At 44.7% G+C, this 16,596-nt stretch overlaps 1 protein-coding gene across 1 annotated transcript; it reads right to left on the minus strand.

Annotated features, from left to right (window-relative positions):
• Positions 1-361: 361 nt before the first annotated feature.
• Positions 362-5,044, minus strand: SPRY2 (sprouty RTK signaling antagonist 2). The gene is made up of 2 exons (XM_082859391.1): positions 4,971-5,044; positions 362-2,098 (listed from the first exon to the last, which is right to left on the minus strand). Exon 2 carries the CDS (start codon positions 2,045-2,047, stop codon positions 1,100-1,102), a length of 948 nt encoding a protein of 315 aa, XP_082715517.1. The 5' UTR covers positions 2,048-2,098; positions 4,971-5,044; the 3' UTR covers positions 362-1,099.
• Positions 5,045-16,596: the final 11,552 nt, after the last annotated feature.

A 16,596-nucleotide genomic window follows, 5' to 3' on the forward strand; every position in this document is an offset into this window, starting at 1 on the left:
GACTTTTTTTTTTTTAAACCTGCAAAACAAAGGCTAGTCTGCAAATCAGTAAAACAACAGGAGCCGAAAATGAGCCCTCATATGATTTATACTATTGAGTCAGGCGCTCAGCTATTTCTCTCCTGATGGCTAGAGTTATCTCTGAAAATCACCAAATCTCCACTCTACTTTAAAGCAGCAACCGTAAGATAATCTCATAGATAAGTGAAACAATTTCACTGAAGTGCTATCCTTGACATAAAATGGTTTTTCACTTCAAAAAACAAAAGAAAAGGTAAAATAAGACAATCCAGCTCAGTTTAATTTCAAACGTTAATATATTTTCTATTTTATATTGAACATATGCATCTGTAACCCCTCATTTGCAGCAACTATCCCATCCTCATAAAAGGGGCAAAATTTGTAAGATGCCTCTTAAAATAAATATTCTTCTTTATAAAATAATAAAACTTCAAATAAATATTCTTTACACTAAACAATATGTTGAAAAAATTAGAAAATAAAGGTAGAATTTTACTGTAACTGTACAATATACATGAAGTCCAAAGGGAAATCAGAGTCTTACAATAAAGGCTTTCTGTAAGGCAAAATACAATCTAAAAACATACTGATTGATTCACATTCTTCCGAATGTACAACATATTAGTATAATATTTTGTGACTGTGCCATATAGTATGGCACAACTTGTTTTTCACAGTTGCAAATATTATTGTATATACAAAAATATAGCACATTATCTCTGGAGAAAACAATGGGGGAAAAAAAAGTCATTTGCTAATTTACAAATTTTGCAAGTACTATTCACAAACAAAAACTTTGCCTAGGAGTGTCTGTTGCTTTAGCTTATGCAACATGTAGGTTGCCAAGATCTGCATCACATACTCTGAGCTCCATTAGCTGAATTCTAACACGCGTAAAATGGCACATGGACAAAAAGCATTTCACTGCAAACAGCAAAGGATATCCCAACCCTCTATCAACAGTGCCAAGATTTCTAACTGTTTAGTTGGTTGCATATGTGTGTGTTAAAAAAAAAAAAGAAAGAAAGAAAGAAAAAGGGAACAATCCTTATCACAGCAATATTCCTGATTAATGATGCTATGTTGGTTTTTCAAAGTTCCTGGGTGGGACAGTGGGAACTTTGCAGCAGACTGTGTTTGAATTTTTACAACGGCATCCAGGCCTGTTCACCCGGTCATAACACCCCTGGCACAATTTAAGGCAACCCTTGGCTGGAAGGTAACACCATAAACAAGGCAAAAAGAGGGACATGACGCCCATGGCCGACCACCGTGTACAACAGTGAGACTGGCTGCAGGAACACGGGTTGTCAGCACAGTTGTCCTCGTCATCATTAGAACAGTGATAGAAGAGGCCTTTCACACAGCACACGCAGGTCCCGTAGTCGATCACGTTCTGGGCCGAGCAAAGGCACTGCTCGTGGCAGATCCAATCCGATGGCAGAGGCCTTGGGTAGGTGCACTCCTTACATTTGCACTTGCCGCAGTCCTCACACCTGTAGGCGTGCAGCCCCAAATCCTCCTTGCTCAGCGGCTTAAGCTCACCTGGCTGGAGCTCTGATTTGGGCTGCACCCGGATTATCCCATCAGCAACAGGCCCCGAGGAGAAGGATGATCCCAAGAGCCTCTGTTCAGAGGAAATGCTGCTGGTACTTGTCCTAGTACTGCTGCGAGACCCCGAGCTGACTGTGCTGACGGACCTGGACAGAGTGGCCCTCGCAGAAGCGTGGGCCTGTGAGTGCTGGGGCCTGGGGGGCTGGCGGTGCTCAGGCAGACCGTGGAGTCTCTCGTGCTTGTGCTGAGCGGAGGGGCGAGGTGCAGGCTTGAGCCCAGGTCTGGGGACCACAGTAGGCCCCTCTGTGTACTCATTGGTGTTCCGGATGGCTCTGATCTGATCCAGAGACAGCACGTGTACCTGCTGGGCGAGGGCGTCTCTGGGGTCGGGCTCCCCACGCTGCCTGCCACCGTCACGGGCTGCCTGCAGCAAGGGCTGCGATCCGCTGCCACTCTGAGCTCTGGCCTCCATCAGGTCTTGGAAGTATGCTCACCCCAGCAGGCTTAGAACACATCTGAATTCCTGCGGAAACCAAGAGGAAGGAGACGGTTTACACTCCAGGATACTTCCCACTCTCCACCCCCTTGAGTTAACTCTTCACTCCCCACCTCCCCTAGAGAAACAGGCTTTCAAGCGGAGTTGCTGTGGAGGGTATTCGGACAGCCATCTGATCCACGCCTGTACCAAAAAGTAAAAATTATGGCTGTGCATCAGCAATTCTTTAATCCTGTGATGTGTGGTGACACCAAGCTGATCTTTGTTTCAATCGCGTAAGTGACAATTCCTTACTCAAATAAGCATAAAATCTGCAAGGTTCAGGTTCCATGTAAAACACTGTGGGAAAGTAGTGTTGGAATATAACATTGATACTGACATTTTCAAAAGGTGAATACCTTCTCAGATTCTGAAACAGGTTTAAACTTATTATGGTCATTTTTGCCTTAAACATCAATAAATACAGCCTAGAAATTCTTGGTTCTTAATTAAGTCTGCTTTTGCATTAAATACCTTGAACTATTCTGTAACTTTATAAAACCTCATAGGATGAATCTGACATGCAAAAAAGTAAATATCCCCCCCCCAGGAATAGTTATTACATTTTATACAACAATCATGAATTATCATTAACTACACAGTAGCACAAGGTAATAGAATTAAAAACATACCAATTCAAATCCTGTCAGGTGCCAGGACTACAATTAAGCAAACTTACACCAGGAGCAACAAAAAGACAGGAACTTATTTTCAACTTCCCAACAACTTGAGAATCACATATTGTACAACCCGAGATGCCTAGGAGAACATTTTAAATTCTGCCAAAATCTTAACTACTTTGCGCATTTCCAAGAACCTAATAAACTGATTGGCGGTAACAGGAAGTGTTTTAAAAATTCAAGTGTCACATCTCAAATCTATCATCCTGACAAGTAACCGCTTAAATCGCCACCTCTCTGTAAAATTTCGAAACTACCACCCCCTTTGCCAACCAAGTCTACAATGACTAAAAACGCGCAAAAGTGGACCTTCATCCAGTCTGGCTTTTTAGAAAAGAGACACAGGCAGGTGACACACGCCTTCCAATTCGGAAAAAGGCAGAGCTGGAGACCGGATCTCAGTTCCAACAGAGAGGCTAGACGAGATCGCGCTGCTCTTTGCTTTCACTCCGTTTATCGGCTCTATCTGCGCCCCGACACGGTCCCCAGCAGGTGGGACACACAGTCGGAGTCCCAAGGGACTTTTTTCCGGGAGGACTGACGCAGCCCAGAAGCCAAGCTGGCCCCCCTGCGCACAATTCCGAGACGGACAGACAGGCGGGGGACGCGGGCGCCTCGGAAGGGGACGTGCCCTGAAACGCTAGAGCGCGCTTCCCCGTCTCTTCATTCGCAGATAGAATCTCCCCCACCCCAGAGAACTGCCTCCCAGCTCCAAGAGGGAGCCACTCCACCCTTAGGCGGAGGTCACACCGCCCATTGCAACACGTTGCGGCCAAGGCCCTCGAACACGGGGCACTGGCCCTGCCTTGGACATAGAGCCGGTACTTCGAGGTCTAACTCATGCACACCGGGCGACTCCACCCTGCGCTGACCGAAGGGGCATTGCCTGCAATCTGCAAACGCCTATATATTGAAAAAATATATATCTATATACATGTATATACTTCTTAAAGTCAAATAAAAAATGCTTTTAAAAGAAAGAACATTTTCCAGGGTCCCACGCCGGGCGTGCAAGACCCAGATCCCCAAACTGGAAAGTTTCCGCGCAGATTTGCTTGCAGTGCAGTGCAAAGTAGCATCTTTGCGGGTAAGGAGGTTTACTAGAGAGATTTCTGCTTATCCCTGGCCTCCTTCGCAGCACCCCTCCTTCCCCCGCTCCCTCGCCCCCGCCCCCCCGCCCCCCGCTTTGAAAGCGCTTTGAAACCCCCATTAAGGACAGTGTGTGATCAGACTAAGGATTAGGGGGAAAGGACTTCAGCACAAGCAAGGGTGGGGCAAACCGACACAGAAACCGCTTTGTAAAAACGCACAAGATTCCGAATTAAGAAACAGCAGCAGCAACAAAAAAGTGGATCAGCCCATCAAAGGAAAAGGGAGGGAAAAAAAAAAGAAAAAACCTTAGCCACTTTTGCCACCTACTTTCAGGTAATGGAAAACGATCGCGACCGCTTGATGACTTTCTTCCTGTGCTGGGTCGGCCCAATCTTCCAAAAATAAAAAAAAGCATGACCCAAGCCGACCACGGCGAACGGAAAAAAGAGAAAGCTGCACTTCCGAACCGCAGAGACGCGGCGCCAGGCAGGGCGACGCTCCCACCCGGCTCCGTGCTCGCCTGTGTTCACACCGAGCAGAGGCGGAGGCTCCCTCCACCCGGCACCCTGTCCTTTTTTTCACCCGCGAGGTCTAGCTGCCCCCGCGAGGCGAGCTACCCACGCTCCCTCGGTAACCCCGGCGCCCCTGCCTCGGGACAGCCTCTCTCAGGACGTGCCTTCCCCGGAGAGGAACAGGTTAGCAATGCGGGCGCCTGCAACGACGACCTGGAAAACACAAAGTGTTTTCCCTCCCTCCCGCTCTCAGCGCCTAATTCGCGGCCAGTGCACCGCCGGGACCCGACTCGCCGCGAGCCGTCCGCCACCCCAACCCCCCAGAGCGCGGGCGCGTGGGGTCGGGGACACTGCACCCGGCGCGCACTGCAGCCCCCGCCGAGGCAGACAGAGCCCGAGGCGAGGCAGACCCGCGGGCAGCTCCCGGGTTCCCCACGGAAAACCTGCGGGGTTAGAGAAAGGGAGGCCGGAGGAGAGACAGACCCCACTCCCGGTCCGGCTGCACCTACTCCATGTTGCCCACAACGCGCCGGCCGCGGAGCCAGGACGGGGAAGAGCCAGCCAAACGCGCCTCACCGTGATCGCGGCTTTGCACCAACCCCTCTCCGTTGGATTCTCTTCTTCCTGCGATGTGCAAATAAATCCAGCCCCGATGCAAACTTTTTCCCCTCTTGCTTCTAAACTCTGCTTCAGCCTAACTTCCGAGCAATCGGCTGGACGAGAAAAGGAGAGGAAAATCCGGAGCGAAGTCCCCAGGCGATGAACACTCTGGAGTTCGGGGCTGGAGGCGACCCCCTTTCTAAACGCGCACGCGGAGTATTTCCTCTTTTTTCTCAATGAACTGGAGGCCAAAGCGCCAACGGCGAGTCTCCTTTCTTGGCAGATGAGCGAATGAGAAAAGAAAACGGCCTTACAGGGAACCTAAAGCCAGATGGCCCAGTCGCGCGGCCGCGGCCGCGTCCGAGCGGAGGCGGCGCGGGGGCGCGGGGCGGCAGGGCTGCGGGCCGGGCGGGCGCGGGGGCCTGGGCGCTGCGCGCTCCGCCGGCCCCTCTCCTCCGCTCGCGCTGCGGCGCGCAGCTCTCGGCGGTGCAGACTGGGCGTTGTGGAGGCGCGGCGGCGAGGCCGAGGCGGGGGCGGTGGGTGCGAAGGAGGAGGAGAAGGGGGAGGGTCTGGGGCCCGGACGGGGGGGCCCGCCGTTGGCTTGCGCCCTCGCCTTTCCGGAGGAGGCAGGGAGCAGCTCTGCGGCCGCCGCGGCAGCAGTAAATGGCGTCATGTGGATCCGAGGCGGAACAGAGCAGTTGTTGTCCCAGAGGATATATCGCATCCGGTCCCAGCTCATTGGCTCCGCGGGGCTACATTCACTCACACTCCAGCGCCCGCCAGCGCTCCGAGCCGCAGGAGGCATTCAAAAGGGCAACTGCGCCGCCCCGCGCGTCCCTAGGCTGGTCCTGCCGCCCGGGCGCCGTCACGCGGGGTGCCCGCGGGGCCGGGCTGGGCACGGCGGGGTCAGTTTATCTAGTTTCAAGGAAACACTGACCTTAAGGTTTCCCCAGGGGCCATGAGGACGAGCCTTAGTTCGGCTGGCCTTAGGGAACTTTCTCCCCGCCACTAGGAAAAGGGAATGAACATTTCAAACTAATCCGGGCCACGCAGCGTTAGCATTAAAAGCAAGTTGCAGGTTTTGAGACTTTATTCGGAATCCATTGCAAGCCAACCTCTCCCCTTTTCTGTTCCCCCTCGAGGGGGCGACGGGGAGAGAAGAAGGGGGAGGGGAAGGGGAGCGGGAAGTGAGGTGGGAGGGCTATTGGTTTATTCTTTGTCTACTGGATTAACCCGATTATACACCAGGCACCAGCACAAACCGCCACTCCCACCTCAGAGCTGCGTACGAGAGGAACGGAATGCAGATTCGAGTTTCAAGTGCCTTCTGCTCTTGCCGGGATTTGCTTTTGATTGTGTCGTTTTTCTGTTTAATATTAGATTTTAATTTTAAAGGGGCAGTTAGCTACAGATGGAGGCTTTCTGAAGATCTTTCTTACTGTTTTGTTTGACGCAACAGCGGAAGGAAACTGTACAATACAGGCCTTCTTAAAATTAGTTAATTCAGTCATACACACATAAACGATTACTAAGGGCGACATCACGGGCTTCTGAAATGGGAGGGGGCACGCTGTTTCACTGCAGATGTCCTCCTCCACTTAAAGAGTCACCCTTCATTTCCGACTCTCCTTGTCACGTAGAACATTTCCCAAGAAGATCCTATTGTCCATTTTGAAGGTGGTCTGTGTTTTCCCACTTTAAGAAAATACGTATACGTATATAAAGATAGAAAATGCATACATATGCACTGCTCTAACTGCCGTTCATTTACTAAGAAACGTGCTTGCACGTGAGAGCACCGGTGGGAAATTAACACCCCTCCCAACACACTCCTAATGTTGGATTCTAATGATTTACAGAACGGTTTTACTTTACAGAGAAGCACGGTCAAAACTGCCGAAGAGCACCTGCGATCTCGCCGTGCTGGGGTTAGAGTTCTTGAAACAGTGCTAGGAAAACGTGGTTGGTGCTAGATTTCCTGGGTCCGGCTCCAGCCCACATCCGTTCACAGCTACCCTGGCACTCGTTGCCTTCTCCCGAGCTCTCGTCCTGGAACGTCCCCGGACCGTTCCCGGCCGCGCTGCGCTCTCGCCCTGCCTTCTCCATGTTTCTCTAGGGCTCTCTCTCCTCGCCCGAGGTTTGGACCCAGAGGTGGCAGGGGAAGTGGCATGCGTTATTTCCGGGCGCTGGCCTACGTCCCCCCACCCCTCGGGTGAGGGTGGACCGGGCTACGTCCGCCTGCTCCACGGCGTCCCCGGGCCTGAGGACACGGAACGACTGCCCCCCACCCCCACCCCAGCTCTGGCCGCTCGCCCGACGCCCGAGTCTTTTGAGCCTCCGGGTGAACTCAAGCGCCGCGGCGCTCACGGCCCGTCGGGCCACCAGGGGGCGCCCGCCCGCCCGGCGCGGGGCTGAGGCTGCTTTCTTATCCGGGACTCAACGAAGGCAGGCGAAGGTGCCTTCCAGAATGTACCTTGGGCCGACTGGTTCACAATGAATAAAAAGACATTTATTATGTAAGTGCAACAGCAGGTGGCTTTCCCTACCCTCTTTTCGGACACATTCCTTTTGAATGTGAGATGAGGTACCAGGTGCAGAAGAACCCCGGCTTTTACCGAGGGGACGGACTTGGGGGCCAAAACCAGGGCGTGCAAGGCTGGTGGGAACACGCTGCCTGAATATGGCCAAGTCTCCGGCAGAACAGGTGAAAGAAACGCCTTCTCTTCGCTTCCTCAAACCCCTGCACCCGATGGCTGCTTCTTAGGAGACAATTGTGCCCAGGCTGTGCTCCCAGCGCTGCAGGAACTCTGAAAACACGTTGTTCTGGTTCAAAGTATAAAATGGAATTTAAATTAGAAGCCTCCGGCTGCTGAGAGTACCTTCCATTTTTACTGAATCAATAGAGGAGAATCTAGGAATTTATACTTATCTTTCATGAGCTAGAAGGAATCCCATGTAATCTAGCTCTTCCTTCTTCCCCAGCAGCCTCCTGTTTGCAAGCTGGGAAAACATTTACCCTTTAACTTAAGCACAAGGTAAAAACGAGAATCTATTGGAGTCTTTCTAATTTACTCCTTACTATTTAATTTATTATTTATTATTACTACCTTTCAGAAGTGGTGTATAAAGCACTATAGTCTGCCTGCAAAGTTTACTTAGTTGTCATCCCAAAGAGGAATTATGCTTCTAGGTATGCGTGTGCATGCACACACAATGAAGTGTTTGGTGCAGCTATTGTAATGTGTCCCAAAATTGATTCTCATGTTACATGCCAAAATTATAACTGGGGTTAATTTTGGAAGATACTTTAAATTTTGAAAGGATGTTATGTAAAACTTCACAATGAAGCCCATTTTCAAACGTGCTGTGGAGGGTTCTAGAGAGGCATCCCTGATGTTTGAACACGTGTTCCTGTTCCCTGATGTTGAAAAATGTCCAATCCTTGGAAACGCCTGCTACACTGGTACTCACCTCTAAGTTCTCTGGAGGGACCAGGTAACATGCCTTCTTACTCTTACTCTAAACTGACATGAATTTTGCCTCCCCCAGTCTTTGGTAGACACTGTAGACATGCTTCTTTACCAGTAGGTCTGTTGGCCAAGTTAAGTCAGATATTTTCAAGGTTGCACGTAAGCATCTGAGCTTCTGATTAATGTCTTAGTAATGGGAGAATGTAGTTTTAAACAACTCTATTTCCAGTTTCTTTGTGAGATTGACCAAACCACTTGGTTGGGCTTACTCGGTTCAGGCCCAGGTTTGATAACCAGAGAGATATCTTGCAGTGATATGATGTGTTTTTGAGACAAAGAAGAATATTGATTATTTGGTTATTTTATTTTATTTTTTTTTTAGTTTTATAACCAAGGTGAGTTATATATGTATTCGTATTTAAAGACGGCCCAGAATACAACAGCGTATACTGCTTCCACGAGTAACAATTTAGTATCCCAATTGCCTTAGTAAACAATTTATGCATGGACTCTTCTGGGAGGGACCTTCCTAAGTTAAAGAAATGGCTTTGCAATAATGACCTTTTGATTTGACAGCCAGGACCGTAGTCATTTTACTTTTTTGAATTGCTTTGAATCTCCAAATTCTATAGCTGCTACCTTTTGGAGGGAACTGGGAGTGGCTGCAATAGGAATTCAAAATAGAACACTTGAGTTCTTATCTACATCCCTAGGAGGACTGGGGACAGCTTATCTCTGCATCTGACCTTCTTTGGTGATGTCCTTTTATCTAAACTGGGGGAAAGATCTGGAGTTAATCCCTGGGTAAGAGAAGTGGTTTGATGAGTTGATCTTAAACCAGAGGCTCTGGTTGGTCGGCTATTTTTTCAGAGATCTTATATTCAACCTGAATCCACCTGGTGGTTTCTACTGGTTAATCAGTCTTCCTGCTGGCTCCATGCACTTTATTACCACAAGTTATGCAAAGTCAGAAGTGGACTGAATTTCTGTAACAAGGCAAAATTTCTCTGCAGTCCAACATGATTTTTCTCATTATATTTCCAATATATTTATCCCTTGACCTTACAGTCAAGCTTCTTTCTTTGTAGCACTGATGTGTGCAGAGAAAGTCTAATCAGTGAGACCACAGCATTGTTGCTTTGCCTGTCCCCAAATAGCCCTAGGTTTATTAGTTTTATTCTGTTTGTTTTTAACATTTGATCCCTTTATTTTGGAATCTTTTTAACCCAGATGCTAAAGTGAAAATCATAAATTGAAATGAGTATTTGGATATTACTGGCCAAGCTTAGTAGCAGTAGGAAGATTTTAGCCTCTGAATAAATAGGAACTTTGGGTTTTATACTTCCCATTATGTGGACCCGTGATCAAAAGGGCATAGGAAGTTCATCCTGTTCTCTAAGGAAGATTTCATCAAACAGATTCCACGACAGCCATTCTTATGATCCAGAAGACATAAAATCCAGGCTGCCAGCCAGCCCTGAATTAATAATCTCAGTTAACAGGTCAGGTCTAAAAATCTTCAATATGGTAAATGGAATATGGGTGCATGCAGATTCAATTTGTTCTTCCCGTCCTGTTCCTTTGCACAGGAAGTATTTTGAAGTTTCAGTGAATTGTGAATCATTTGAGAATATTGTGGTGTTATATAAACCAGCTTTTCTATACAAACTGTGTATTGGGTGTGACTCTTCGAAAGGCTAGACTGCTCCAAGGGTCTGAGGGAGTCTATGTCAGGACTGCCTTGGACTTAGTGGGCTGGAACTGAAATAGAAAAGTTCTTCACCATCTTATTCTTTAAAAAAAATCACTCTAAACGTTATCCACTCAATAAGTGCTTTCCAATAAATGAATGAAATTAATGAATGTAATTAAAATAAGTAAATATTTTTTGCCTTAATTTTCTTTCATCCTTTTTTTTTGTAAATTTATTTATTTATTTTCAACTGTGTTGGGTCTTCGTTGTTGCGTGCGGGCTTTCTCTAGTTGCAGCGAGCGGGGGCTATTCTTCGTTTTGGTGCACGGGCTTCTCACTGTGGTGGCTTCTCTTGTTGCGGAGCACAGACTCTAGGCATGTGGGCTTCAGTAGTTGTGTCACCGGGCTCAGTAGTTGTGGCTTGTGGGCTCAAAAGAGCAGGCTCACTAGTTGTGGCGCACGGGCTTAGTTGCTCCACGGCATGTGGGATCTTCCTGGACCAGGGCCACGAACCTGTGTTCCCTGCATTGACAGGCGGATTCTTAACCACTGCGCCACCAGGGAAATCCCTTGCCTTAATTTTCTTAAAGCAAATAAAGAGTTTTTGGATTTTTTAATGGCAGAACTTGAGTCATTCCGTTAACCTGCAAATTACTACTGTGTTTTGTGTAATTATTAGGAAGTGACTGAAATAAGTTTGTTCAGACCATGATTTTTAACCCCTGAAATAGTAAATATTATAAAGTTTCAAAAGAAATCTTAAAAAAAAAAAAAGAAATCTTTATGGAAATTTTATGTGTTTGGAAGAAAATCCACATCTATTCTCAAACTATATAATAAAGAAATTAACAAAAAGGCTGATCACGGGGGGGCTAAAGAATAGGTAAAAGAAAACTCATGAATTTTTTACTGAAAAAGTCCATTTGGCAAAAGTCTAAGTATATTAATAATTAAAATTAAGTACTAATCTGCAGTTTCAAATTAAGAAGTGAGCACTTTGCTAACCTTCAACAATGCATTTTTAACATAGCTTCAAGAAAGCCACCAAATAGTGAACCATTTCCGCCTTTCATGTTCTATGTGAAAGTCCCCTTGCAATTTTGAGAAATATTCTTCACACCCTGTTTACAGTACAGCAACATATCTGCATTATACCCTAAAAGATGTTAAAATCATGCACGGGCCAAATTAGATCTAACAATTTTTTTTCTTTTAGCCGTCATTCCTAAAAAAAAATGATACTGAAGGTTAAACTGTTAAATGTCATAATAGGTTCCAGAGACGCTGGGAGTTTAAGAAATCTGGAATTAGGTTCAGGCTAGGTCATTTGGGGCCAATCTGATCTGGATGCCCTGATGCTCAAACCCCCTCCCCCGGCTTTTCATTATTCCTGGATTAAAGATCTCAGTCCTTAACCCAACTTCCTGGTCCTACATTCCAGCCCCTTTTCCTTCCCAGCCTCCTGTTACTGCACACCCCCTGCTTTCTGCCTTGCTGCTGTGACTATTACCTCTGTATTTGCAATCTCCCCTTTCACTTTTCTGGCCTTTTGCTGTGTTAACTCCTACTTATCTTTCAAATCTCTGTTGTCTTTTTCTCAGGAAACCTTTTTTCTGACCCTTTGACTAGGTCGAACCTCCCTTGTTCCTCTCCTGACCTTCTCTGCTGCAAACATACATATAATTGAGTAATCATTTATTAACTGTCTCCTTCGCTGTATTCTAAGCTCCATGAGGGCTGGAATCCAAGTCGGGTGTTGCCTGCCATTTTACCCCCAGCACTGAAGGGTCTGGCACATATAAGTAACTCAAACATTTTAAAGTAAGATGAATGAATGAATGAATGAGGCAGGCAATTAACCTTAGTGCCCAACTGTAAAAGAGTTGCTGTTAGGATTGGATGATATGAAGTATCTATGAAGGCTAGCGTATGGGAAGCTCTCAGTAAGTAGCAGTGATAATTTCAGTTAAATTGGGCTTGGTAGTTTATTTGGTAAATGAATATGGTAAATGAATATTTAAATATGGTTTTGCCTCCATATTTTCAAAAAGTTTTAAAATTACATAGTAAGCACAAGTTGATTTATGTATCTTATGTGTTTGTGCTCATGTAGGGATAAAAATAGAGATTTAGAACACATTTTGACCGTTATTAGCTATATTCAACTATTAATAGTATTTCAAAGAAACCTTAACCCTACACTGATTTTTGTTTTCATGTGACCTTCTCAAAGTAGGTAGAGAACTTTAGGGAAGATGGGACTTATTTAGCTGATGTGGTTGTTTCTGACTGGAATGTCTCCTCATTGAATTACTTGTTCAGGAAATCTAGAGGCTTGAGAAATGTGAGTTCCTTCTTATTTGAGAGTGGCTTTGACATTTGGGCTCTTAGCAACACTGAATTTTTAAGTGTATATTTTGGGGATGGAGCCCTGTGTCTGAAATGGTATTAAAGCTCTGTCCTCTGTTAGGAAGAAGATGCACATTCACTTACATTAAATGGTGTGTGGCAGAGGTATTTGTTGTACACTGGAAGGCTATGATGTTCCGTTGTTCTAAATTCTTCAGGTTATTATGATTCTGTGAAGGTGAATGTGCAATGACTCAGAATAATAATATTTAGAGGCTTGAACTATATAACAAATCCTATTCTCCAGCATTCTGGGGAAACACATGTCAACCACTCTTTCTTATTGAATATCAACATAGCGTGGCCTTCTGGAGGCAGAATTCCTCTCTTCATGGCCTTGGCCTGGGAGGCACTGGTTCTATCACTATGCTCAAGGGTTTGAGATGAGAACCAGCTAGTTTCTGGCTGCAAGGAGCTGACAGTCTAAATGGCAGGTGAGACAAATAGCCATGAAAATACTGGAAAGCCATTCAAGGGCATCTACTAAGTCAGTTTTCAACTGGTTGACATTGGTGCTTGAGGGTTTGTTGGCTCAGCAGAGTTAAGGAGGATCCCAAAGGAGGCAGCCTCTGAGCAGGGCAGTGGGCCACTTGTTAGCTGTCTTTGGGTCTCAGGGTACAGGTCTATCATTCTCCCATTTTGGCAGTACATTTTGAGTGTTTTTTTTTTTTTTTTTTTTACATCTTTATTGGGGTATAATTGCTTTACAATGGTGTGTTAGTTTCTGCTTTATAACAAAGTGAATCAGTTATACATATACATATGTTCCCATATCTCTTCCCTCTTGCGTCTCCCTCCCTCCCACCCTCCCTATCCCACCCTTCCAGGCGGACACAAAGCACCGAGCAGATATCCCTGTGCCATGCGGCTGCTTCCCACTAGCTATCTACCTTACGTTTGTTAGTGTATATATGTCCATGCCTCTCTCTCGCCCTGTCACAGCTCACCCTTCCTCATCCCCATATCCTCAAGTCCGTTCTCCAGTAGGTCTGTGGCTTTATTCCTGTCTTACCCCTAGGTTCTTCATGACATTTTTTTCCCCTTAAATTCCATATATATGTGTTAGCATATGGTATTTGTCTTTCTCTTTCTGACTTACTTCACTCTGTATGACAGACTCTAGGTACATCCACCTCATTACAAATAGCTCAATTTCATTTCTTTTTATGGCTGAGTAATATTCCATTGTATATATGTGCCACACCTTCTTTATCCATTCATCCGATGATGGGCACCTAGGTTGTTTCCATCTCCGGGCTATTGTAAATAGAGCTGCCATGAACATTTTGGTACATGACTTTTTTGAATTTTGGTTTTCTCAGGGTATATGCCCAGTAGTGGGATTGCTGGGTCATATGGTAGTTCTATTTGTAGTTTTTTAAGGAACCTCCATACTGTTCTCCATAGTGGCTGAACCAATTCACATTCCCACCAGCAGTGCAAGAGTGTACCCTTTTCTCCACACCCTCTCCAGCATTTATTGTTTCTAGATTTTTTGATGATGGCCATTCTGACTGGTGTGAGATGATATCTCATTGTAGTTTTGATTTGCATTTCTCTAATGATTAATGATGTTGAGCATTCTTTCATGTGTTTGTTGGCAGTCTGTATATCTTCTTTGGAGAAATGTCTATTTAGGTCTTCTGCCCATTTTTGGATTGGGTTGTTTATTTTTTTGTTATTGAGCTGCATGAGCTGCTTGTAAATTTTGGAGATTAATTCTTTGTCAATTGCTTCATTTGCAAATATTTTTTCCCATTATAAGGGTTGTCTTTTGGTCTTGTTTATGGTTTCCTTTGCTGTGCAAAAGCTTTGAAGTTTCATTAGGTCCCATTTGTTTATTTTTGTTTTTATTTCCATTTCTCTAGGAGTTGGGTCAAAAAGGATCTTGCTGTGATTTATGTCATAGAGTGTTCTGCCTGTATTTTCCTCTAAGACTTTGATGGTTTCTGGCCTTACATTTAGGTCTTTAATCCATTTTGAGCTTATTTTTGTGTATGGTGTTAGGGAGTGATCTAATCTCATACTTTTACATGTACCTGTCCGGTTTTCCCAGCACCACTTATTGAAGAGGCTGTCCTTTCTCCACTGTACATTCCTGCCTCCTTTATCAAAGATAAGGGGACCATATGTGCATGGGTTTATCTCTGGGCTTTCTATCCTGTTCCATTGATCTATCTTTCTGTTTTTGTGCCAGTACCATACCGTCTTGATAACTGTAGCTTTGTAGTATAGTCTGAAGTCAGGGAGCCTGATTCCTCCAGCTCCGCTTTTCATTCTCAAGATTGCTTTGGCTATTCGGGGTCTTTTGTGTTTCCATACAAATTGTGAAATTTTTTGTTCTAGTTCTGTGAAAAATGCCAGTGGTAGTTTGATAGGGATTGCACTGAATCTATAGATTGCTTTGGGTAGTAGAGTCATTTTCACAATGTTGATTCTTCCAATCCAAGAACATGGTATATCTCTCCATCTATTTGTATCATCTTTAATTTCTTTCATCAGTGTCTTATAATTTTCTGCATACAGGTCTTTTGTCTCCTTAGGTAGGTTTATTCCTAGATATTTTATTCTTTTTGTTGCAATGGTAAATGGGAGTGTTTTCTTGATTTCACTTTCAGATTTTTCATCATTAGTATATAGGAATGCCAGAGATTTCTGTGCATTAATTTTGTATCCTGCTACTTTACCAAATTCATTGATTAGCTCTAGTAGTTTTCTGGTAGCATCTTTAGGATTCTCTATGTATCGTATCATGTCATCTGCAAACAGTGACAGCTTTACTTCTGCTTTTCCGATTTGGATTCCTTTTATTTCCTTTTCTTCTGTGATTGCTGTGGCTAAAACTTCCAAAACTATGTTGAATAAGAGTGGTGAGAGTGGGCAACCTTGTCTTGTTCCTGATATAAGTGGAAATGATTTCAGTTTTTCACCATTGAGGATGATATTGGCTGTGGGCTTGTCATATATGGCCTTTATTATGTTGAGGAAAGTTCCCTCTATGCCTACTTTCTGGAGGGTTTTTATCATAAATGGGTGTTGAATTTTGTCAAAAGCTTTCTCTGCATCTATTGAGATGACCATATGGTTTTTCTCCTTCAATTTGTTAATATGGTTTATCACATTGATAGATTTGCATATATTGAAGAATCCTTGCATTCCTGGAATAAACCCCACTTGATCATGGTGTATGACCCTTTCAATGTGCTGTTGGATTCTGTTTGCTAGTATTTTGTTGAGGATTTTTGCATCTATGTTCATCAGTGATATTGGCCTGTAGTTTTCTTTCTTTGTGACATCCTTGTCTGGTTTTGGTATCAAGGTGATGGTGACCTCGTAGAAGGAGTTTGGGAGTGTTCCTCCCTCTGCTATATTTTGGAAGAGTTTGAAAAGGATAGGTATTAGCTCTTCTGTAAATGTTTCATAGAATTCGCCTGTGAAGCCATCTGGTCCTGGGCTTTTGTTTGTTGGAAGATTTTTAATCACAGTTTCAATTTCAGTGCTTGTGATTGGTCTGTTCATATTTTCTATTTCTTCCTGATTCAGTCTTGGCAGGTTGTGCATTTCTAAGAATTTGTCCATTTCTTCCAGGTTGTCCATATTATTGGCATAGAGTTGCTTGTAGTAATCTCTCATGATCTTTTTTATTTCTGCAGTGTCAGTTGTTACTTCTCCTTTTTTATTTCTAATTCTATTGATTTGAGTCTTCTCTCTTTTTTTCTTGATGAGTCTGGTTAATGGTTTATCTATTTTGTTTATCTTCTCAAAGAACCAGCTTTTAGTTTTATTGATCTTTGCTATTGTTTCCTTCATTTCTTTTTCATTTATTTCTGATCTGATTTTTATGATTTCTTTCCTTCTGCTAACTTTGGGGTTTTTTTGTTCTTCTTTCTCTAATTGCTTTAGGTGCAAGGTTAGGTTGTTTATTCGAAATGTTTCCAGCTTCTAGAGGTGGGCTTGTATTGCTATAAACTTCCCTCTTAGAACTGCTTTTGCTGCATCCCATAGGTTTTGGGTCGTTGTGTCTCCATTG

This window comes from Leucopleurus acutus (genome assembly GCF_964270905.1).
Source record: "Leucopleurus acutus genome assembly, chromosome: 18".
NCBI classification, from domain to species: domain Eukaryota; kingdom Metazoa; phylum Chordata; class Mammalia; order Artiodactyla; family Delphinidae; genus Leucopleurus; species Leucopleurus acutus.